This window comes from Gracilinanus agilis, chromosome 1 (assembly GCF_016433145.1).
Source record: "Gracilinanus agilis isolate LMUSP501 chromosome 1, AgileGrace, whole genome shotgun sequence".
Classification (NCBI taxonomy): Eukaryota; Metazoa; Chordata; class Mammalia; order Didelphimorphia; family Didelphidae; genus Gracilinanus; species Gracilinanus agilis.
Genome location: NC_058130.1, coordinates 88259759 through 88284018, shown reverse-complemented (window position 1 = coordinate 88284018; position 24260 = coordinate 88259759). Strand labels below are relative to the sequence as shown.

At 36.1% G+C, this 24260-nt stretch overlaps 1 protein-coding gene across 1 annotated transcript in view; it reads left to right on the top strand.

The window, feature by feature from the left end:
- The window catches only part of DOCK3 (dedicator of cytokinesis 3), a 454921-nt gene that overhangs the window by 219741 nt on the left and 210920 nt on the right, over positions 1 to 24260 (top strand). Inside the window, exons 6-9 of the mRNA XM_044676700.1 lie at positions 1591 to 1739; positions 15359 to 15443; positions 19255 to 19296; positions 22195 to 22349. Coding sequence (XP_044532635.1) covers positions 1591 to 1739; positions 15359 to 15443; positions 19255 to 19296; positions 22195 to 22349 — 431 coding nt within the window. The remainder of the gene's footprint in view (positions 1 to 1590; positions 1740 to 15358; positions 15444 to 19254; positions 19297 to 22194; positions 22350 to 24260) is intronic.

Below are 24260 nucleotides of genomic sequence, written 5' to 3'. Positions count from 1 at the left end.
TTCCCTTGAGTATAGTTCTTTTTTTAAAAATCCTTCCCTTTTGTCTCAGAATTGACACTATCAGTTCCAAGGCAGAAGAATGGTAAGGGCTAGGCAATGGGGTTTAAAGTGATTTGCCCAGGATCACACATCTAGGAAGTGTCTGCGGTTAGATTTGAAACTAAGATCTCCCATCTCTAAACCTTTATCCACTAAGCCCCTGAGCAGCCCCAAGAATATACTTTCTTAACCTACAATGATTCTCCACCACACTCCTCTTTTACCTGTCCTCTTTCTTTGGAATAAGGCATACCCATCAAGAATCTTTGCCAAGGAAGTACTAAGATGCAAGTTTTTGTTTATTAGTGTTAGTGACCATAGAAAACTGTATTTCTCTCCAATGAAGAAACTAACGAGAAGCACTCTAATTTCTAGATTTAGTTTGTAAGCATATAGGATTGCAGTGGGTTTTTTTAATCCTGATTTATTACTCGGTTTCTCATACCTCTCGGAATTCTCTCCAGGTAGGAGAGGGCACTAAAATTTTTAAAAAGGTAATATTACAGATGTTCATAATAAAGTGTATGAAAATGTTTCAATTTTATTCTCACGAAGGTGGCAACTTATAAAGTGTCATCAAGAATAAAAGTGAAGGAAACTGATCATAGGAGGAAGAGATTGAAAACTCTGCTCAGAATAATACTTATTAGAAAATCTATTTAGAAAGCTTGATGAGTTTTGGAAACTTACACTGAATTAAATGGTATGGTCTGAAACTTAATGTTGAACATAGGTCTTTGTGAATTAGATTGGTGACCCCTCGTCCCCCACCTGCTGACACTTAAAATTGACCACCTACTCTCAGCCACAGACTTGATAAGGTGTGGATGGAGGAGGAGGTGAGACACTAAGTGGTTCAGTGGATACTGAGCCAGATCCAGAGATAGGATGTCCTGTGTTCAAATTTGACCTCAAACACTTCCTAGCTCTGTGACCCTGGGCAAGTCACTTAACCCTAATTGCCTAGCCCTTACCACTCTTCTGCCTTAGAACCAATACACAGTATTGATTCTAAATTTAAAAAAGGTTTCTATGGCTATAAAAGCCTTTACTACAGCAGATGTAGGAGTTGCTTTCAGGGAACTAAGCTGGAGGTTCCTATCTTTGGGATTGGGGGGGGGGGCGGGGAGGTAGGGTGTCTTTTTTATTATACTTTAATGATTTTATTTTGTCTAAAAATAAAATGAGCCCAAATTGGGTCATAGAAAATAAAACAAAAATAAATGCCTGAACTAACTAAACAATCAGGAAATAAATGCATTGTAAAATTGCATTATTTTAATTTTGTAGGCACATTTTAGTGACATTTTAACCTATAAATATGTTTATGAGACCTCTGAATATAAGGAACTAACAGAGTTGTTTAAGATCATGTGGAGAAGGGCTAAATAAACAATTTTATCCTTTGAATTACTACTTTTGTGGGTCAGAGAAATGATTTTGTATTTTTTTTGTATTTTGTATTTTTAATTTGATTCCTCTTTTTGTCTCCTTCCACTCCCTATCCCTATTCCTCTTTTTTTATCCCAAACATCAAAAATTCCCTTATAGAAACACAAAGTAGATCTTTTCTACAAATTACGTCACGTAATGAATGAACTTATTGACCTTCGGAGGCAGCTACTCTCAGGTCACCTTACTCAGGATCAGGTGCGAGAAGTCAAGAGACATATCACAGTGCGCCTGGACTGGGGGAATGAGTAAGTATGACTACTTCAACACTTTCTGCAACTACTTTATAGGTATTTGATTAGCTAAATTTACAGGGCACCAAAGCTTTTTCAGCTGGTGAGTGACTCTTTTCACACTGAATTTTTTGCTGGTTCTGATATAAAGTAAAGCAGTGAGTAAAGAAAAGTTAAAAAAAAAAAAAAAAAGGGAGAGAGAGGCAGATGGGTGGTACAAAGCATAGAGCACCAGACTTGGAGTCAAGAAGACCTTCAAGGCAAGTCATTTGACCCATTTGCCTCATTTTCCTCATCTGTAAAATGGGGATAATAATATCACCTATTTCCTAGGATTGATGAGGATCAAATGCGATCATAATTTTAAAACCCTTAGCACAATGCCTGAGGCACAGTGCTATATTATTATTAACTATTATTAGTTAGATGACCATGGGCAAGTTACTTAACCTCTTTTTGTCTTAATTTCTTCATTGTAAAATGCGGATAATAATAACATCTGCTACTTAGCAGGGTTGTGGGATGGATAAAATGGGAACTATGGAAAACATTTTGCAAACCTTAAAGCACCATATAAATTCCATATATATATATATAGATGATATTTATAGAATACTTGTTGTTTTATAATTATTATTACATTATGGTTTTGAATGTTTAAAATCTATAGCTACACAATGAATAGGAATCCAAAGGGTACTACAAATAGGACCCTGTACTGCCAAATATTCTGTGTCATGTTATAGTTCTAAAGTGCCATTTATCTAGGAAACAGATGGAAAGATGTCCTAGTGATGTCATCAAACTAGATCAAATCTGAGGTGTTTGGGTAGGAAGTCTGTATTGGGACCTGCAACGTTCTCTTTTTATTTTTCATTAGTCTTATAATCCTTGTGCTTCTCTTTTAAATCACTCATGATGTAAGTGTATCATTAGGAGGGAAATGGGGAGCAATGGTGATTGGGGGGAGAGGAACTCATAAATATTTAGTTGGAAATTAATATGGCAGTAATCATATCACATGAAAACTAATCCTATCCAAAAGTCAGCTTATAAACTATATGTATGTGATGCTTACCCTATTCTGAGCCCAGAAGTTATAGGTCTGGATGGTATGCATTTTCTCATAATCTTTCCCAAAGGAAACATTAGACATACTAAATAATAAATATTGAGTTTTCCAAGACATACCAGGTCAGTCTTGTTAATGTGGATTCTATTTTATAAGACAACTTTTAAATTATGTTAGCTAGAGGTAACTGTGAAGAGAGTATCAGACAAAATTACCCTAAGGATTAAAGTAAACATAATCAAGTGCCATAACCATTTTCACTATTTCAAGCAGAAGACAGGATATGGAAGAAAATCTTGCTAAATACCTTGTTATTCTGATCTGTGGCTCTACACGTGGAAATCATGCTTGAGTTTGATGGTTCGTTTCCTTCCTATCTTAAATAACACCATGCATGTCAACTTATAAATAAACTAGCTGGAATACTACTACTAGGTCTGTATCCCAATGAAATCAAAGATAAGAGAAAATGACATCGTTGTGCAAAAATATTTTTAGCAGTGCTTTTTGTAGTGGCAAAAAAATGGAAACTAAAGGGATGTCCTTTGATTGGGGAATGGCTGAATAGGTTGTGGTTGGTTATGTGGTTGTAATGGAAAACTACTGCACCATAAGAAATGACAAACAGGATGATTTCAGAAAATCTTGGAAAGACTTGTTTGAATTGATGCAAGGTGAAGTGAGCAGAACCAGGAAAACATTATATACAGTGACAGAAATATTGTGCGATGATCAACTGTGAAGAACTGAACTATTATCAGCAATGCAAGTACCCAAGACAACCCCAAAGGACTCATGATGAAAAGTTCTATCCATAGCCATAGGAGGAACTGTCAGAGTATGAAAGCATATCGAACTATACCATTTCTCACATTCTTTCCTGGAGTTTTTTCTTACATATGTGATATATGTCTTCTTTTACAACATAAGGAATATGGAAATTTGTATTGCATGAAAATATTGCAGTAACCTATACCAGATTGTTCACCATCTGAGGAGGGTGAAGGGCTAGGAGGGAGGAAAAGAGTTTATATCACAAAAGGTCAGAAAACAATTGTTAAAAAATTATTTGTATGTGTAATTGAAAAAATAAAAGTCTTAGAGGGAAAATAAATAAACTTGTTTGGAGAAAATCATATAAAGTTGAGAGGACTAAAATATATTTAAATATGTATTTAAAGTTATGTATTAAAATTGTATATTTAAATAAGTTCTATATCATATGCTGAATATCATCCAGGGTCCATATGGGAGAACTGTTTTTGCCTGGGTCCAAGAATACAATTCATAAAGAAACTGGCAGAAGAATGCTAATCCAGACAGTAGAGGATGATTGCCTTCCCTCCTCTCCCCACCCTGCTTCCTTTTGAAAACAGGAGCAGAAGACTCATAAGGAATGTTGTTTTTTATAAGTACCCTCTTCCTCTTTTCCCTTTCTGTTTTCCTTCCTTTACTGTCTCCCTTTGGACTTCCTATGAGATGGCCCACAGGAAGCTGTGCTAACTTGAGAGTGAGCCAACCAGAGGGAAACAAGCAAACATTTTAATGTGCTATAAGCAAAGAAGAACAAAATAGAGGAATATATATATATATGTACATATATATATGTATGTAACTATGAACTCATCTGATATACAGTTTTTGTTTCTAAATAGTGAATATTAAACTTAATCCAGTAATAACAAAATTGCCATTTATTTTTATCTGAATTTCAGAACACTTTGTTTTCATCTTATTTTCTTATTTTACTGATACCCTTTTCCTTCTTTTTTTTAACCTCTATGATGACCCAATATCTCCCCAATTCCCCTCCACTACAGAATAGAAGTCCTCCTTTGTAATAGATAAAAAGAACTAAGCAAAGCAGATCCACACATGGGCCATGTTGGAAAATGAATGTCTGCCTCTGCTGCACCAGAAGCTCAGAGACCAGGGCGGGGTCCTTTTTGTCTGTGTCTTGAGCTCCTAATGCATGATGGGCGTTTAACAAGAACTTGTTAAAGTCATTGATTTCTGCCTCTAGTCCATTACCCCATTCCCTAGAGGTGAGCGGCGTGTTTTGTTGTCAGGCTTTGGGAGGCATGATTGATCTCTGTCCTCAACTTCAATTCTTTCTGCTATAGAGCATCCCTGGAAGAATATTGTGGTTGGGGCAGCTGAGTAGTACGGTGGATAGAGAGCCAGGACTGGAGCCAGGAGGTTCTGGGTTCAAATCTGGCTTCAGACACTTCCTAGCTGTGTGACCTGGGGCAAGTCACTTAACCCTTGCCTAGCTCTTGTCACTCTTCTGTAACTATTCTAAAACCAAAGGCAAGGGCTTAAAAAGTAATATTGTTATTTCTAAGATAGGCTTTCATAGCAAGGATATGAAAGTAATTTTAGAGTAATTAAAAGCATGGATCCAAAATATCCATATTTTTTTACCAATTGAACCACCTGATTTCATAGGTAGTACTTTGTTGTTGTCCACTCATTCAGTTATATCTACACAATCCCATCAACCATAGCACGTGTCAATACTGTCCATGGAGTTTTCTTGACAAAGATACTAAAGTGGTTTGCCATTTCCTTCTCCAGTGCATTAAAGCAAACAGGGATGATTTAAGTGACTTACCCAGGGACACACAGCTAGTAAATGTCTGAGGCCAGATTTGAATTCAGGCTCAGCCCCCTATCCTTTGAGCACCTAGCTGCTTGGGGTAGTACCTGGGAGTCCACAAAGAGGTAAGGACTATTTATCTAATGTCTCTGCATTATTGGAAAAGAACAAGAGGAAAATAAGTGTCAGAGAGATCTTGTTAGATGTATTACCAATTTAAGATATTGACAATGTACAATCTCTAGTCATTTTATGGATTCTGAGTCTCTGTCCTCCTCTACCATGAAGGGTAAGAGTCTCAAAAGAAAATTAAGTGGTTTCAAAGAACAAATAAGGCACAGCTCCTTTACACTGTCTTTTTCACTTTTCTCATCAATAAATCTGAGGATGAGAAAATCCATAAAACCAGAATTTTTGCAGTGTAACTTATGTCATAAATGGCAGTCAGTCAACAAGTATTTATTAATTGTTTATTATGTTTTAGGCACTATAGTGAGTTCTGAAGATACAGAGAAAGGCAAAAGTCTACACACTGTACATAAGGAGCTCATTTTCTAGTGGGAAAAATAACAAAACAATAACTGAATACATACAAAATATGTTCAGTCAGTGGAAAGTAATTTCAGAGGGAAGGCACTAGCAATCAAAGGGACTGGGAAAGGCCTTTTTCAGAAGGAGGTATTTGAAATGAGTTTAGAAGGAAGCCAAGAAGTCAGCATGTGAAAATTAGAATGGATAGGATTCTAGACATGGAGAGACAGTGACAAGGCACAGTTGAGAGATAGAGTGTCATTGGTGAAGACAATTATTACAGGATTGTAATGTTCATGAGAGGATGGGAGAGACAAGTGTAAGAAACTGGAAAGGTAAGAAGAGGCCAGGTTTTGAAGGACTTTAAATACCAAACAGAATTTTAGTTTTTATCCTAGAGGTAATAGAGAGCCACTGGAGATTATTAAGTAAAGAGTGACATGGTTAGATGTACACTTTAGTTACAACTCTAAGGTAGGAAGGCAAGAGCTAAGCAGACAGGGCTAAGTGACTTTCCCAGGGCAACAGCTTAGGAAGTGTGTGAGGCCAGACTTGAATCCAGAACCTCCTGTATCCAAAGCTGGCTCTCTGTCCACTGAGCCACCTACATGTACAGTTTAGGAAAATCGCTTCAGCTAAATGTAGGATGGAGAAAGTAAGAAGAGAGAGGAAGGACAAGGCTACGAAAACATTCTAAGCATGAAATGATGAGAGCTTTACCAAAGTGGTAGCAGTGTGGAAGGAGAAAAATATGAGCGATGCCATGAAAGTAGAAATAAGAAGATCTGGCAATATATTAAATGTGTTGGATGAGTGCAAGATGGAAATCAAATAACATAAAGCTTTTGACTCTGGGTCACTAAGAATATAGTGGTGTCTTTGACTGGGGAAGATTGAGGTAAGAGAATGTTGGAGATAGAGAAAAAATCTATTGATAGATAATTTATTAATTATAATTAATAACTAATTAATTGATAATTTTATTGGACATCCAGTTTAAGATATCCAGAAGGTAGTTGGTCATATGAGGCTGGAGCTCAGAGAGAGCATAGGAATGAATATATAGATCTGGGAATCATTTGCATTGGGATTTGAAATCAATGGAAGATAGTGAGATCATGTTTAGTGGGCATTGCCTAGAGAAAAATCCAGGAAAAGAAACTGAGAAGTAGTCATAAAGGTAAGAGGAGAACCAGAAGAAGGTGGTCATGAAAACCTAGAGAAGAAAGATTATCAAAGAGGAAAGGGTGATCAGTGGTGTCACAGACTACAGAGAGTCAAGAAGAATAAGAATTGAGGAAAGACTATTAGATTTGGCAGTTAATGAGTTTTGCTCTTATTATCTGATCAGGAGTTCTGATATTGAGAAAATAAATGACTGTAGCCTTTTTTGTACTTATTTTTTTAAGCTGTAGAATCAACCTGCAAGTTTAATACTATACCAACTTATGATTGCAATAGGTATAATCCAGCACTTGTAAATGAGGTTGCTTCATAATTATATCTTTGTAACAGCAAAATTTGTAAGCAATTTAAAGAAATTTAAAACTGTGCACAGAAATTTCAAAAAAAGAAGTTATGAGCTTATTTTTCTTCAGTATCTTCCTTTATCCATCCCTGATGCTCTAGGCTTTTCTGCCTTGCCCTCTGTCTTCTCCCATTAGAATTTAAGTTCATTAAAGGGAGAAACTGCATTTTTTCAGGTGTGGGGCTTAATACATGTATTATCATACAAAGCATTTCCATATTATTCATTTTTGTAAGTGAATAATCTTATAAAACCAAAAGCCCAAAACATATCTAAATAAACAAGTGATATGTTTCATCTGTATTTCTATTCCAATAGTTCTTTCTCTGGAAGTGGATGAGAGCATTCTTTTTCATAAGTCCTCAGAATTGTTCTGGATCATTGTATTAAATTAGCAAAGTTTATCACATTTGATCATTCCACAATATTACAGTTACTGTGTATAATATTCCCCTGGTTCTATTTATTTCATTCTGCATCCGTTCATGTGGGTCTTTCCAGCTCTTTCTGAAATCCTCCTGTTCATCATTCCTTATAGCACAATAGTATTCCATCACCATGATATACCAAACTTTGTTTAGTCATTCCACAATTGAGGGGCATGGTGGCAAAGAACTGGAAACTAAATATTTTTGTACAAATAGGTCGTTTCCCATTTTAGAAACTGCCTTTTGGGCTTATTTTTTGGGGTTCTCAGTTCTTAACACAGTGCCTGAACCTGTGTTGGTATTAAGTAGCCACTTAAATGGGTTTTCTGTCTATCTCTGAAAACCATCTCCCTACTTAATCTTTTTCTTATCCCATAATCTCATCAGTATTGTTCTATATAACTAAATACAAATGAGTTACATTAGCCCATTAATATTAACTGATATATCAAATTGCTGCCTCTGATTACTTTCTGATGCTACTTTCTCAGATAAGAAGATTTCATGTGGAAAGGGTATGAAAGAGCTTTGTACAAATTTATACATTCATGTATCTCTTTCAAACCTTCCATTAAAACACATTATTTATCTTCAGATGAAAATATGCATTTGCCAGAAACATTGAAAATTAGAACTAGGTGGCTCAATTGAGAGAGAGCCAAGCCTAGAGATGGGAAGTCTTGAGTTCAAATTTGACCTCAGACACTTCCTAGCTATGTGATCCTGGGCAAGTCCTTTAATTCCAGTTGCCTGGCCCTTGCCTTTCTTCTATATTGGAATCAATTCTTAATATCAATTCCAAGACAGAAGGTTAAGAGTTTAAAAAAAAAAAGAAAGAACCTGCAGCACCATGGACAGCAATATGATACAGAAGTTCAAAGTAGAACTAGTTCATTTGGATCATAGAATTATAAGTGGAGGGAAACTTAATCTAGTACAACCCCATAATTTTGTAGATAAGAAGACAGAGTCCTTAAACGACTTACCCACAGTCCTGAAATGACTTTCCCAAAGTTGTTTTAAATGGCAGAGATGGAGCACAAATGCTGAATTTATGCAGTGATTCCATGTACCAAATGCAATGATGCCCATGGATAAATGTAATTTACTTGAGGAATGGTCTAATGAGCAAGGAATTTAAGGGATCTAGAGACCGATTGAATAATAATGACAACTCATATTTATGTAGGCTATATTGTTTATAAAACATTTTTTATCCTAAACAACCCTGTTAGGTAGACAGCACAAATATTACCCCCATTTTACAGATGAGAAGACTGAAACTCAGAGCCCAGAAAAGTTTTGATTTGTCCAGAGATACACAGCTCTAAGAAGCAGAAACATTTTGAACTCTAAGTCTCCAACCCTCTTTTCAATCTCCATATAACTGAACATAATTACCCTGAATTTTAAGCCATGTTTTTGAGTGTATCTAGTAATGATATACATCACTGTTGGACCTCGGTTTTCTGTTAGAACTAGAATGTGGATGTCCTTAAATTCTACAGTGACAAAAACAACCACACAAAGAGAAACAGAAATAAGAAACAAGGGGTATTTTTTATTTAAAGCTGAAAATAAGGAAAATATCTTTTTTATCTTCCCAGGATGACCCTAGAAGAATTAGTTAGCTGAATTCTAGTAACTCAGGAAAGCTTACCTAAATATTTCATTACATATGTCATTTTTTAAGCAGACACGGTGTTCAAGGCCATGTGAAATAACTGAGTGAAAAGGAAAAGGTCCAGAACTATGTGTAAATAGGAAGTGGAAGGGAAGTTGTACCTTAATAACTTAGTTGTGATAATAAGCATATTACTTGTGTTATAATTAGGTTCCCTTACAGATCTTCTGAAATCAAGGCATAAATATTTTATGCTTTAACCTTTGAAAGGTGAGGAACATAAGACCTGATTAGATGTTCTTGGCATAATTCTTCTTTAGCTAGTCATTCCTTTGCCATAAAGCCCCTGATGAATTAAAAATTTTCTGTGACTTAAACTCTGTGGTAGAATTGCTCAAGGATCTCTTTTATCCTCCATGTCCCGAAGACAGATACATAGATAGATAAAAATATATGTGTACATATGCACAATACATATAGATGAGAAGCTTAGGAAGGAATATTAAAATGCAAAAATGCCCTGCAACTCATTTCCAGGTATTGTCCATGCTTGTGTGTGTGTATATATATATGTATACATATATATACATATATATATATATATATATTTGTATCAAAGTGGGGAAGAACAATATCTTCTATTTTAACTCCAGCCACAGAAGCTTGCTGCTACTGCACATTTTGAATTTATGTATTGCCGTTCCTGTAAAACAGCCTTATAAATAAGTCTAATAAATAAGTCAGCCCACACACATTTTTGGCAGTGATAGCAGAATGTCCAAGTAAACAGTCTTTCCCACTCACCCCACACAAACAGTGAGTGACTGTTTGCAAGAGTTGACTCAGCTTTTTATAAGTATTATTCTCACTTCACACCTGGGGGGAGCCAAGGCATAACCAGTTTGTTTCATTTCCAACTAGTGACAGTTCTGAGTTGTAGCCTGATGTTTCATCTACTAACTGTCATTAGAGCTGGTTTCTACAAATCTCTCATAAAAGCTCCAAAGAATATTGGAGCCCAGGGCATGTTCTTTGACTGAAGAGTTCTCAAGTTAATCTTTGCCATTTCTGGAATTTTGTACTACTTTTACCAGTGATCTTCAAGGGAGATTTTTCTGTGTATGCTTTCTTTTTCTATGTGTCCTTTCTTAACATCAAGAAACAGTTATCAAACAACATTGAGTATGGCCCTTATACCAGCATTTTAACTTGAATGTCAAAGAAAAAATTCCTGCCTTCATAAAACTAAGAAAGAAATGTTAGTTTATATTCAAGTGTAGAGCAGGACATTACCAAGGGATAAGTCACTTTCTTAAACTTTAACCTATCTCCAAGAGGGTACTATCAAACAATAGAAAAAAATCCCTGATCATAGTGATGATTGTTATGATGTTAGATATGAGAAACTTTGAAGGGCTCTAGAACTTTTACTTGTTAACTATGTGGGCCATGGTATTAGATTCCAGAAATAGTAATGGTTAACTTGATAACTCTTCAGTCATAGAGTATGCCCTTGGCTCCAATGTCATTATTACAACTTATTACAAAGATAATTATACCCTGCATCAAAAAAGCATCCCTTCTAATATTCTGATTCAAGTCATTGTGTTAGAATTCTTGGCTTCCTGATTATAACAGACTTTTCCAAATTTTGTTTTATGTCATCCTATAATTGAAGAATAAGTGTGAAACAAAACTCTTCCAAAAATTTAGTTGGTCTTCAAAGCAAGAAAATGATTGAATGAAAATATTACTAGAGTTTTATTATTCCACTGAAATATTACTGACTTAGAACCGTTTTTGAAGCCAAAAGTCTAAAGCTGCTTCAAAGAAATCAAGAGCAGCAAATTAAAGTAATGGAATGTGGTCCACAGTAGCTCTGAGAATTAGATCCCAAAGGCAGAGAAACAGTATCCATAATCAACCATCTCATTTAAATGTGATAAGAGAACTCATCACTGTCACTGGATCTAGTCTTTATAATTTGCCTTGTTTTCAATATCATTTTGCCATTAATTTATAGGGCGATGATAGTAATAAGATAAAATCACACTTTAGAACCTGAAGGTTCACAAAGCACAAAATTCCTAACAATCCTGCAAGATAGAAAGTGCAAACTGATGCAGAGCGAAAGGAGCAGAGCCAGAAGAACTCTATACACAGAGACTGACATTCTGTGGTAAAATCTAATGTAATGGACCTCTGTACCAGCAGCAATACAATGACCCAGGACAATTCTGAGGGATTTATNAAAATGAATATTAATAAATGTTAAAAAAAACTCTCCAAAGTAGAAATTATGCACCAAATATAAAGAAACTTTAGCTGTTTGTCTAGGACATTTGAAATCCAAAAAAAAAAATTTTTTTTTAAATAAAGCAAACCCAAGAAACTCAAAAAAAAAAAAAAGATAGAAAGTGCAAGTATTATTCTTCCATTTTACTGATAAGGGGAAAAAGGCTCAGTGATGAAATTACTTTCCTATGACCACTAAGTTCTATGATTTTCTTGTCGTAGTTTACAACTACTTAGAGTTTGAATGAGAACCAAAGTCTTCTTGATTCCCAAGTTTAATGCTATTTCCACCACACTCTGCCTCTGCTCTGATTTTGAAGTGAACAGTATGTTATCACCCTTTTCATCGTGAAAATATTACTGATAAATTCTGTACTTGGGGGAACACATAGTTGCTTTTTAAATAAGTGAGGTATTTTTGCACAGAAAGAACCTTTGGAATTAGAAATGCTAATATCAGTTAAAAGTAGGCTATAATGTTTTTTGTTCTCCTTAGTAATATCCTATCATACAGCGTTAGCAACACTGACTGGTTGGCATTAGTGTTGATGTTAACCTTTAGCAATCTGATGACACATTAATTTCTCAGTAGAAATTTGATAGGAATAAAAATACCTTCCATCTCCCATGCTTTACTTATACAATAATTAGTAAAGTTCACTGTGTCATCTAGTTGTTAATGAATTGCGTGGTAAGAGCAGTAGAAAGTTCCTCCTTATAACATTATTCATCAAGTTCAATCTAATTCTTACCCAATGAATTTTTGTTAAATTTCTGCTAGCACCATGCTATACATTATAGGGAATATGAGAGAAATATATGGCATAGTACCCAGCCCCAACAAGTTTAGTCTTATTGGACACATAAGAATGCATGCTTCTCCCTCCATAATTTATGAGTTTTTTTTCTGCTCACCCCATCAAGAGTAAGACCTTTCAGTTCTTCCCCCACTCCCCTGGGTCCTTAGGTAGGAAGAAGCATCGTTTTTATTTACATGAATTCCATAATTCATCTTCATAAGTACAGGGTAGAAGAGTCATGTGCACATTTAACTAATGCAAATTCAATTTTAGAGCTACAACAGAGAAGGGGGAAAGAGATATGCCCATTCTCCACTTTGAGTATATTTTCTAGAATATGAGCATGAAATTAGTAACATTCCCACCACTTCCACCATTCTGTGTGATTCTGGGGTCTCCACTTTCTATTCATTCAGCCATTCATTCAAGATATAGTGTATAGAATGCTGGATTTGGAGTCAGGAAGACTGGAGTTTAAATCCTGCTTCAGACTCCTGGGAAAATCATAGCCTCTCTCAGCCAGCTTTAGTTTCCTCATTTGTAAAATGAAGACAATAAGAGCACCTACTTCATAGGATTATTGTAAGGATCAAGTGAGATAGAACCTGTAAGATGCTCTGCAAAATGTAAAACTTTATATAATAATTAATCATGTTTGCCTGGTAGAGGGGAAGGTAACTTCAGTTGTCCTAGACTTAGAGATTCCTGGTTGGCTAGAAAGCCTCTACCTTTGACTTCTTTGTGTTCTATCTTGCCTTCTGGGGAAATATGAAGAAGAAACAAATATATGGTGAGAAAATCCCTTTCAAATATCATCCCATTTATATAAAACATTTTCAAGAGCATTTTTTCCTCTGACCATAAGTTTTCCTTACATCTAAATCTTTACCTATTTTTTCTCTCAGTAGATAGTTTGGTTCTCCCTATCTATTGATCAATAGCTTAGCTATATCCCCCCCCAAAATAAAAAATTTTTTTAACTCTTGTACTTCGGTGTATTGTCTCATAGGTGGAAGATTGGTAAGGGTGGGCAATGGGGGTCAAGTGACTTGCCCAGGGTCACACAGCTGGGAAGTGGCTGAGGCCGGGTTTGAACCTAGGACCTCCCGTCTCTAGGCCTGACTCTCATTCCACTGAGCTACCCAGCTGCCCCCTCAAAATAAAATTTTACATGCAGTTTCATGGCAGCCATCCTAGATTCTGCTTCTTTCTGATATCAACTACATATTTTAAAGAGACCTGAGCCCCTTTCCACTTATATCTTTTTAAAGATACCATTACTGGAAAAAAAATCACTAATAGATGGAGAAGTGCAAACTAAAACAACTCTGGGGTACCACCTCACTATCTCATATTGACTAATATGACAGAAAAGGAAAATGGCATAGACTAAAGATATGTGGGGGAAAATAGGTACACTAATACATTGTTAGTGGAATTGTGAGCTAGTCCCACTATTTTGGAGAGAAATCTGAAACTGTGCCCCAAAAGTTATTACACTATGCATATCCTTTGACACTGTAATACTACTACTAAATCTATACCCCAAAGAAATCAAAGAAGAAGGAAAAAATGCATATGTATAAAAATATTTGTAACAACTCTTTTTGTGATGGCAAAGAATTGAAAAACTGTGTGAGATTAATTTCAGAAAAACCTAGGAAGACTTATATGAAACAATGTGAAGTGAACAGAACCAGAAGAACAATTTACACAGTAACAGCAATATTGTAAAGATAATCAACTGTGAAAGACTTAATAACACTGATTAATTCAATGATCCACTACAGTTCCATAGAACTTGTGATTAAACATGCTATCCATTTCCAGAAAGAGAACTGTGCAGATTGAAGCATTTTTTTTCTTGGTTTTATCTTTTTCTAAAATATGGTTAATGCAGAACTATGTTTTGCATGATTTCATATGTGCAATGAGCATTATATTTATTGCCTTCTCATTAAGTGGGAGAAGAGCAGGAAGAAGGAGAGAGTTTGGAACTGAAAAACAAAATAAAGCTGGAAAAAACACTGTATTTATGGGTGATTTTTGTGATTTTCCAAAGGTAATTTTGACTACATGCAATTTTTACCTTTCTGCTAACTTTAAAACCTAACCTACCCTTCAAATATGTGCTTCTACTATAGCAATTTTCACTGCAGATTTTCTGAAAATGCTAAAGTTACATATGGCTAAGTCTCTGTAGGGGAAATTATGCCAATATTAATGCAAATAGATTGAAAATGAATTAAAATCCTGCAAAACCTCCATATTGGTTTAACACATTTAGGTGGTATTCTTAACATGTTTCATTTTGTAATAGATTAACTTGGTCCTTCTACAGTTTTCTTATCTAGTGAATCCTATGCATAGCAGAGCCAAGTCAGTAGCTTATAAGAGTGAGAAAAGGGAAAGCTATAGTGAATTGCTGATTACTTGTCTACTATAAACTCACTCTTAAGCCACTCAAGGAATGTGCTATAAAAATGTCACCAGATGAATAATTAAACTGAAATTACAAGGAGAACTAGAAGTACTCTCTTACTGACATTTTATCAGTCACAAAATCCCTGACCTCATTTGCTGAGCAAAGCTCTCCTAAAATTCAAAGGCAAATTTAACTCAGCTTTGTCAACAAGAAGTTAGAACCTCTAAGCCCCAAGGTTCATTACATATGGAGTCCCTTATATGACCACAGAAAGTGGGTAGATAGATCGGGGAATATATTGTGTGTTTCATATGTGTCTCTCTCTTTAATAGGCATTTGGGCCTGGACCTAGTTCCTCGAAAGGACTTTGAAGTGGTGGATTCTGACCAGATTAGTGTCTCTGATCTCTATAAAATGGTAAGGAATCTAAGAGGGTGTACGTTCTTTCCCTTCTTCTAACTCCCTTACTTATTAAATATTTTTTCACAATTAAATGGTGACTATCATCCAATGTTACTAGGGTTGGTCTTTGTTTTGTTCCAAAGTTATTAAAGTAATCTTTACTAGCATGACAATATATGCCACATTCGTCCCAAATGAAGAGTCCCTTCAGGCTAATGGGTCCTGTGAGATGCTAGGGATGGTATCAGGGCACGATTCGGTGAACTTTTGTCATCCATGAATTCCATTTCACATAGGAGGGACCTTATGGATCATCTAACCTAATTTGGTCATTTTCCAGGAAGGAGAAAACCTTGACTTTGAATTAGGGCCACACTTGAGCTAATTAGAACCAAGAGTAAAAAGTACTCAGGCATCCTAACTCCAGTTGCAATACGCTTGATAAAAAAAACTTAGGGTGTGGATTGGGGAGGAGGCAGGACATATGTAAAGACTATATCTAATAAAGTAAGTCATCAAGAATGAAAAGGTGTAGACTTCCATCATATGCTACAATCTGGATAGGCTGTTTTCCTCATATCTGGAATGGCTAATGAGAAAGCTATAGAAATGGAAAAATTTAAGTAACAGAAGTTAATAATCTTATCCAGACATATGACAAGCTAATAAATTTTGTCTTAGCAAATGCAATGTAAATCCTATTGCAGCCATAGTGCCTACTATAAGTGGTAATCACTCTAGCTTCTAAATAAATTCTTGAAGAGGAGGGGGCCAACATCATGCCCCTCTGCCTGAGTATGCTTCCCATCCTGCAATCATTGCCCAGTCAGCTGTGTTTGGATTGGCTCATACCACAGAATGAGGGAAAGTCAAGGCTGGGGAAATAGCTCATTTTTTAATTTGTTGCTTTAAGATTTTTCAAGGTGCCTCCTTTGCATCCTATGAGCTATGTAATATAATTGTTATTACCCTCATTTTACTAGAGAAGGAAATTGAAGCTCTGAGAAGTTATTTGCCTTGCCACGACCATTCAACTAATAGCTGAAGTAAAATTTGAACCCGGCTCTCCTGACTCCAAATTCAGTGGTTTTCATTTTTTTGTTTCTTCTCTTTTCACTTTATCAAGCCACCTTTCAGCAAACTGCTCAAAAGAACCAACTAATTCAAAATTTGTTGTTTTCCAAGTTGTTTTCCTGGCTTCTGGTACATTCTAATGGCTTTAGCTTGGTTGATTTCTACCACTACAACATTTCTTAAATTTTCCTCTTCCTTTTGTACTCCTAGACTTATTATAATAAGTACTTTACTGTTATTTCTATTCTGCCTTTTGTTTCTCCAATACATTTTCACAGAACTGCTAGCATAATCTCATTAATATTCTACTTTGGTTGTGCCACTTAAGAACTTCAGTGGTTCCCCACTGCCTACCAAAGAAAGCAAAATTCTGCATATTCTAGCATTGCCTGACTCCAGTCAGCAAGTCCAGGAATAATGCATTCCTCCCATTCACATGCTCTGTATAGAAGCCAAAATATACAAATGATTCTTTGATCTAATTGTCTACCTGACCTCTTACTTTCCATTTAATTCCAGTCAAGAGATATTTATTAATCGCCTACTATGTGAAAACACTGTGCTAGTTGTTGGCAATACAAATATGAAGCTAAAACCCTCAAGGAACTCTCTGTCTGTCTAATCTATATCTACTTTTCCACAACCTACCTTTCCTATCTATCTATGTATCTACCTACCCACTTATCCACCTACTCTATCTTCTTACCTACCTGTCTTATCTATCTTTCTGCAGGTAGAGGTATACTTACCTCCCTTATCTATCTATCTACATACACATACACATAGAGACAGATAAGTAGTATACAAAAGATATTTTCAAGGAAAAGAAAGCACTAAGGGAATAGGGAAGAACTTCATTGAGAAGGTGTTACTAAAGGTATTCGCGGGGGAAAAAAAAAAGCAAAAGATTTTAGAGATACTGGAAGAGGGCACTTCAGACCAGGGGAATAGGAGAGAAAATGTCATATACAGGAAATTATGAGAAGTCTAATATGACTAAAAAATAAGAGAAAAAAGGCCAAAATGATAAGCAAGTAAGAGGCAGCTTGTGGAGGGTTAAGATTTTCTGTATTTTGTTATAAAAGCAGTGGGGAAACACTGAACATTTTTGAGTAGGAGAATGAATTTGTCAGATCTGTGTTTTAGGAATGTTAATTTGGCAGCTCTCTGAAAGAGGAATAGGAGGTAGGGGAAGGCTAGAAGTGAGAGGAGCAGTTAGAAGACTATTGAGTTGTCCAGCTAAGAGATAATGTGGGTCTGAACTGAGGTAGAAAAGGAGTAAGTGGAAAGAAGGGGTCTGAGGGAAGAGATGTTGTGGAGGTAGAATAGATAAGACTTGAAAATTTATCAGACATAAGGAAAGAAACAAAGAAGAAAAGGAAAGAATTGGGAATGCTTCCAACATTGTAAAACTGAGTGACTAGAAGGATATTTCCGCCCTCAACAAAAATAAGGGAACTTGGCATAACAAATATGAAAGAATCTAAAAGTTCCATTTTGGCTTTGAGGTGGCTATGGGGTGACCATCTAGGTGCCATGATAGAGTTCTGGTCCTAGAGTCAGAAAAATTCCTTTTCCTGAGTTCAAATCCGACCTCAGGCATTTACTAGCTCTGTGACCTTAGGCAAGTCCCTCAGTCCTGTTTGCCTCCTTTTCCTCATCTATAAAATGAGCCTGAGAAGGAAATAATAAATCACTCCAGTGTTTTTACTAAAACACTAAGTGGAGTCACAAAGAGTTGGGCATGCCTGAAAAATAGTACTAATAAATGGCACATATAGGTGAACCAGGCCAGTAAAGAGCTGGTAATACAGGACTAGAGTTCAGGAGACAGATGAGAACTAAATACAGATTTGGGGAATCATCTACATAGATGATCATTGTACCCATAGGAATTGATATGATCACAAAGGAAAACAATAGAGAAAGAAGAGAACTCTGGACAGACCTTTAATATGAATACCCAGAGTTAATAAGAGAATCAAGATGATCAAGAAAGGGAAAAATAAAACTGAGAAGGAATGGTCATATAAATAGAAAGATAATCAAGAGAACTATATTACAAAAGCCAAGGGAGCAAAGAATGTCCAGGAGGGAGGGCACAGTTGAGATAACAAAAGCTGTAGAAAAGTCACTCTCCAGCAGAGCCTTTGATGTTAGGTAGAATTTCCATAGGCAGAGAGAATGAAAAAAGCCATTCCATATGAGCAGGTAGCCAAGGCATAGAATGCATGGTATATTCCATTTGGACCTAAAGGTTCAATGAGGAAAGGAGGGGAAAAGTCAAATATCAAGCTGACTTGGGTTACTGAGTCCTATATATCCCTAAATGAGACCTCCAGGAAGAAAGGCAAGAAGAGGGAGATGTTTATTTATATCTCTCTATATATATTTATCTATATCTCTCTGTACTTATACTTATATGCATATATTTGTATGTGTGTTTTTATATCACATATTAAAAATACACATACATATATACATGTTTTGTAGACAAAAACACTTGGATCTTTTTCTAGTCCTATATGGGAGGTGGGATTTGTAGAGAAGAGAATTACGGTTTATCCAGGTATATAGGCCAATATGATTACTGGTACACAGTCTATAGGTCTTATGGAAAAATTCTTCGTTCTGAAGTAGAAAAGTAATTCTCCAAGGAATGTGTATATGACACTGCCCTGGGGAGGGATTTGTTACTCAGAATATAAACAGCTGCTAATTGACTGAACGATTGCCCTCTTTTCTTTTCTAGCACTTATCTAGCCGACACAGTGTCCAGCAAAGTACATCCCAGGTAAGCTGGCTTGGAAAAACTTCTTATCATTTCCAGTTCACTGCCTTCTTTTAAGACATGAGAACTCATCGGGAAATAATTGACTTCTTGTTTAAAATCGCCTTTGATCTTAAGATCGTTGGCCCATAAATCATCTGACCTTGAGTGTGTTGGCACTCTCAGGGGTTGGGTCCCCTGCCCGAGACTCCAGACCCCCCTGGGCAGCTGCTGGGCAGTTCCTTAAGGACAGCACATCATTTCTTGGCAGCCTGGCACTCCACAGAAGCTATAACTTTCCCCTCACAGCACTGGGAACTCCTCAGGTAGTCAGAGGCTGGTAAGGTCACCCTTTTATGAATATATAATAGCTTCATAATTTCAGCTCCAACCTCACCTTGAAATGAGCCATCCCAAAGCAGCCTAAGGGAACTGGTTCTTTAATATATGTTTTCCCAGTTAGACTGCAGGTTCACAGCGCACCCTGGAGCAAACTCTGTATCCTCCTTCGCAATCCATGTCTCCATTTGTAACATGGAAATAATAACAACTGATCTTACTTACTTGATGGGAATTATTTAAGGGTAAAAAATTTTTAAAAAGTCAAAAATTACATTCTGAATTTTACCAAAAGTACACCATGAAATCAGCCATAATGCTAGGTAAGGAGGTGATCTGTATCGGCAGAGTTTGGGGGTCTTTTCCTGTTTATTCCAAAAGTAGATCCCCAGAAATTCTTTCTCTGAGAGGGGCCAGTAAGGTTGCACCATCAACTAAAACCAACCTCTTGGCTTCTGGCTCCCTGTCTGCCTGCCTGATTACATTTATACACATGACCAGAACGATCAGATGTCAACACCCTTAATAAATACCCAAAACAGCACCAGCTATTCATGGCACTGACACATATCTGGAACCCGATTCTGTAGCAAGAGCTCCCACCTTCTAGTGAGTCTGAAATAGCCAGTTGCCAGCAGCAACCCAGTTACTCGTGTTTTATATTTTCCATTGTTTTCATTGCTATTGTTCATCTTTGCTTTTTTTCTGTTTAAGCTTCATCTTTTTGTCCTTTTGCCCTTCCCATTCTTAGATGATAATATTAGTGGATTTCTTTGTCACCTTAGTGCAGAACCTAATCAGTATTATTTATCCCCTCACAGGCAGTGCCTTTTGCCCATGCTTTAAATGAAACTGAAATGAATGTAGCCATATTTTTAGCAATAACAAGTTCTTTATTCTGCATGCCCCTTTATTAAAAAGAGTCTCATTGTCAGAGATGTTATTATAGCTTCATTTAGTATTATCTCAAGCGAGATAATATATGTAAAAGTCTTTGGAAAATCTAAAGAACTGTACAAACATAAGGATTATTCTAAGGGGTTATTTTAGTTAACTTTCCCTAACCTATCCCAGTTCAGAAGAATTACAAAGTATTATTACAATGTGTTTGCTCAGGCTTCTGTAAGGACCAATACCATCTAAGCAAGTTTTGATATCCTATCTATAGATATCTATAGATATGTAAATGAAAATGAGATTTTTTTGCTGGTTTATCAGAGCTTTACTTTAAAAAAAAAAAGCTAGTAAAATATCTAGTCTGTGACCAAGAGACCTAGGTTCCAGTCTCTGTTGAAGTCCCATCTAGCTATAACCCTAGAATTCTTTTTTATTTGAAAAATTGTATTTAATTAATTGATTTAGAATATTTTTCCATGGTTACGTGATGCATGTTCTTTCCCTTTCCTACTCCCACCCCTCTCCCATAGCCAATGAGCAGTTCCAGTGGGTATACCCCTAGAATTCTAACATCTTGGCTATTTCGTGCAAATTAGCATAGACCAAAAGAGATTGACTTTATACCAGTAAAAAAAAAAAATAAATCAAAATAGAAAAGGGAAAAAGAGAGGAAAAAAGCTGAAGACATATGAGAATTTTATTAAAGAGCAAAAGTGTTACCTTGCAGCAATTCATTCAAAAAGTATTAATGAATGTAATTCACCATTGACCCTGTTTAAGGGGGCATTGACACCCAGGTTCGTATTCTTATTATCATACTCATTTCCTCATTCCGCATTGCCCCACTTATCCAAACAGTTGCCAAATCTTGTCATTTCTTTTTCTACAGCATCTATATATGTCCCTTTTTTCCCTTTTACATAACTACCACTCCTCATTCAGACCTGCATCACCTCTTGCCTCAACTATTTTAGCAGCCTAATTCATCACTCCCTCCAGGCTCTCTCTACTCCAAATCATGTTTTCTGCTGTCAAAATGGTTTTCCCAAAGCCTAAGTTCAACTGTTATTTCCCTCACTCCCAATTCATTAAATTCCAAATGTTCCCTATTACTTCCAGGATCAACTAGAAGCTCCTCTGTTTGGCATTTACAGCTCCTCACAATCTGGTCCCTTCCTACCTTTCCAGTCTTCTGACACATTACTCACCTCTATAAATTCTCTGGATCAGCCATACTGGCCTACTTGTCCTTCTTTACATGAAACTGCCATTTCCTTAGATAGAACCATACCTGTGTTATTGCATTCACTGTCCCATCCCCACCACCATGCCTAGAACATTCTACTTTCCCATCTGTGCTTCCCAGAATCCTTGGCTCTGTTCAGGATTCAATTAAGATTGTCTTTTTCAGAAGACATTTCCCAGGCACCCTGGATTACTAATACCTTCCCCTTCTGAGATTATCTTCCATCTGCCTGGAATATATCTACCAATTTATGTACATGTTGTCTCTCCCACTTAAATATAAGATCCTTGAGGGTAAGGACTGTTTTTCCTTTTCCTTTGTGTTTCGATGTTTGGCACCATGCCTGGCACACAGTAAGCCTTTAATAAATGTTTATTAATTAATTAGTTGAGTAAGGTGTCATTAAAATATGTCAAATATTCCTGCATTCCTCCACACAGGTGGATACCATCCGTCCACGTCATGGAGAAGCCTGCCGGATACCAGTGCCACATCATTTTTTCCTCAGTCTAAAAAGTTTTACCTATAATACCATTGGAGAAGATACAGATGTCTTTTTTTCTTTGTATGACATGAGAGAAGGCAAGCAGATCAGGTAGGACTGTGTGTGGTATGAAACTATTTTTGCTGCAAAGAAAAATATTTTGAGAAACCCAGGTAGACTCTTAGGGGGAAATAGCATCCTCCTATTGGAACACATATTAAATGTCTATATATTTATTTATTACTTAGACACTTTTAATGTTGAAAGTGTGTTTGCTATGATTTTACTTCCTATAAAATTGAAGAAAGCTATTTGGCATATAGCCATCATACATGGCTAACATACAACCCAATATACATGGAAATGAAGCATTTAGGGGCTAATATCACACAGCATAAAATGAATTCTTATTTCACATGAACTCTTACTACTTCATTCTTATCCATATAAAAATAGCATGCTACCCCTCATATATGGTGGGATATGACACAAAAGATTCTGTGGCAAATACGCCTTGAGTTGTTTTTCCATTTAGGAAAATAGATTGGCCCCAGTTCATGCTTTCCTTCTTAGTTTCGGTCATGATCAGTAGCAAACATATACATGATGGTCATCCAAGATTTTTAAAATTCAGTTTGTGACCGTAGAGCAAAGTAAGCTACCTGACCCATAGGGAAATTTAACTTATGACCCTTGTCCTCATCACTACTATTCTGTAACTGATTTATCAAACTGGCCAAAAATGTTCTCGTATGACTGAAATGTGCCAGGTGATTTTATCATCAATTTTTTAAAATTTCTGACACATTATATTACAATTACTTCAGAGTTTCAAAAGAGTTCATCTACATTTTCTTCCTGTCACCACCACAGATCATAGCTCTTCCTCCATACTCCATTTGAAACAAAAATAGAAAATCATCACCAGAAAGCTATCCAGCCATCCTTCTGGTGATAGTCTATCCACAATGAGAAGCATGATCCTTAGAAAAGAGAAACCCAACCCATTTCCTGAGCCATACTCAAGGCTTTTGCAGCTTACTAGGACTTAAAGCAGTGATCCCCTGCCTCTTCAAATATAAGCTTGTATCCCTTCAACATGATATTAACTGTATTCTATGCCACATATTTGGGGGAGCTAAACAAAATGTCAATACTTGGTGCACATATGAATTGATTCTGTTGGCAAAGCTCAGGGTTTTACAACATAAGGATTCAAGGAACACTTTAGTGGAGTTTCAAACTATGTCCTCTGCTTTTTGTTAAAAAATAACATAATTTAAAAGGCAGAAAGTTACATATTTTAAAAGGTATAGATAAATCACTTGGAGACATTTCTCTAGTAGAGAATCTTACAACTTTTCTACCTAAATAAGAACATGTCAGCTAGTTGCTTAATTAAATGCATCTTCCTCTTTTAAACTAGTGACACTGAAAATTTACTTCAAAAAATACAATTTTAGCTCCCAATATGATCGTGACAATTCAATATTCTTTCTCTACAATGTTCTTGGTACCATCTACTATATCTTAAATAAATGGCATCTGAGGGCAGTCCCTTTAATTTCTATCGCCATAAACTTCTATTATAGTTGGATGTTAACTTGGTCTTATATTACTTTCCAAAAGTAATCTTCAGAAATCTCAAAGGCTTCAATTAATATCTACAAAGTAGAATTTATTTCACTGTTGTATATTGCTTATCAGAAGAATTGTTTAAACTACTATATCTCAAAGAAATGTTGCCATAGGCAGAATCTCAATGTTCCTTTCCTCCTAAGGAACCAAGTAAGCAATGGGGAAACAAATTAAGAAAAAACAGATCCTTTTCTTTTTTGAAGTTCCTGCTGTGGTAGTAGAAAATAAATAGAAGTAGTGATTTTTTAAAAATACATGTGTAAAAGGAAATATTCATAAATCATTCTTTGAGCTTTGCTTGATCTTTGAACTCAAATGTTAACTATTGCCTGAGGCCACTTTGTGCCACTAAGTGGAAATTGTCAAGTATATATATATATATAT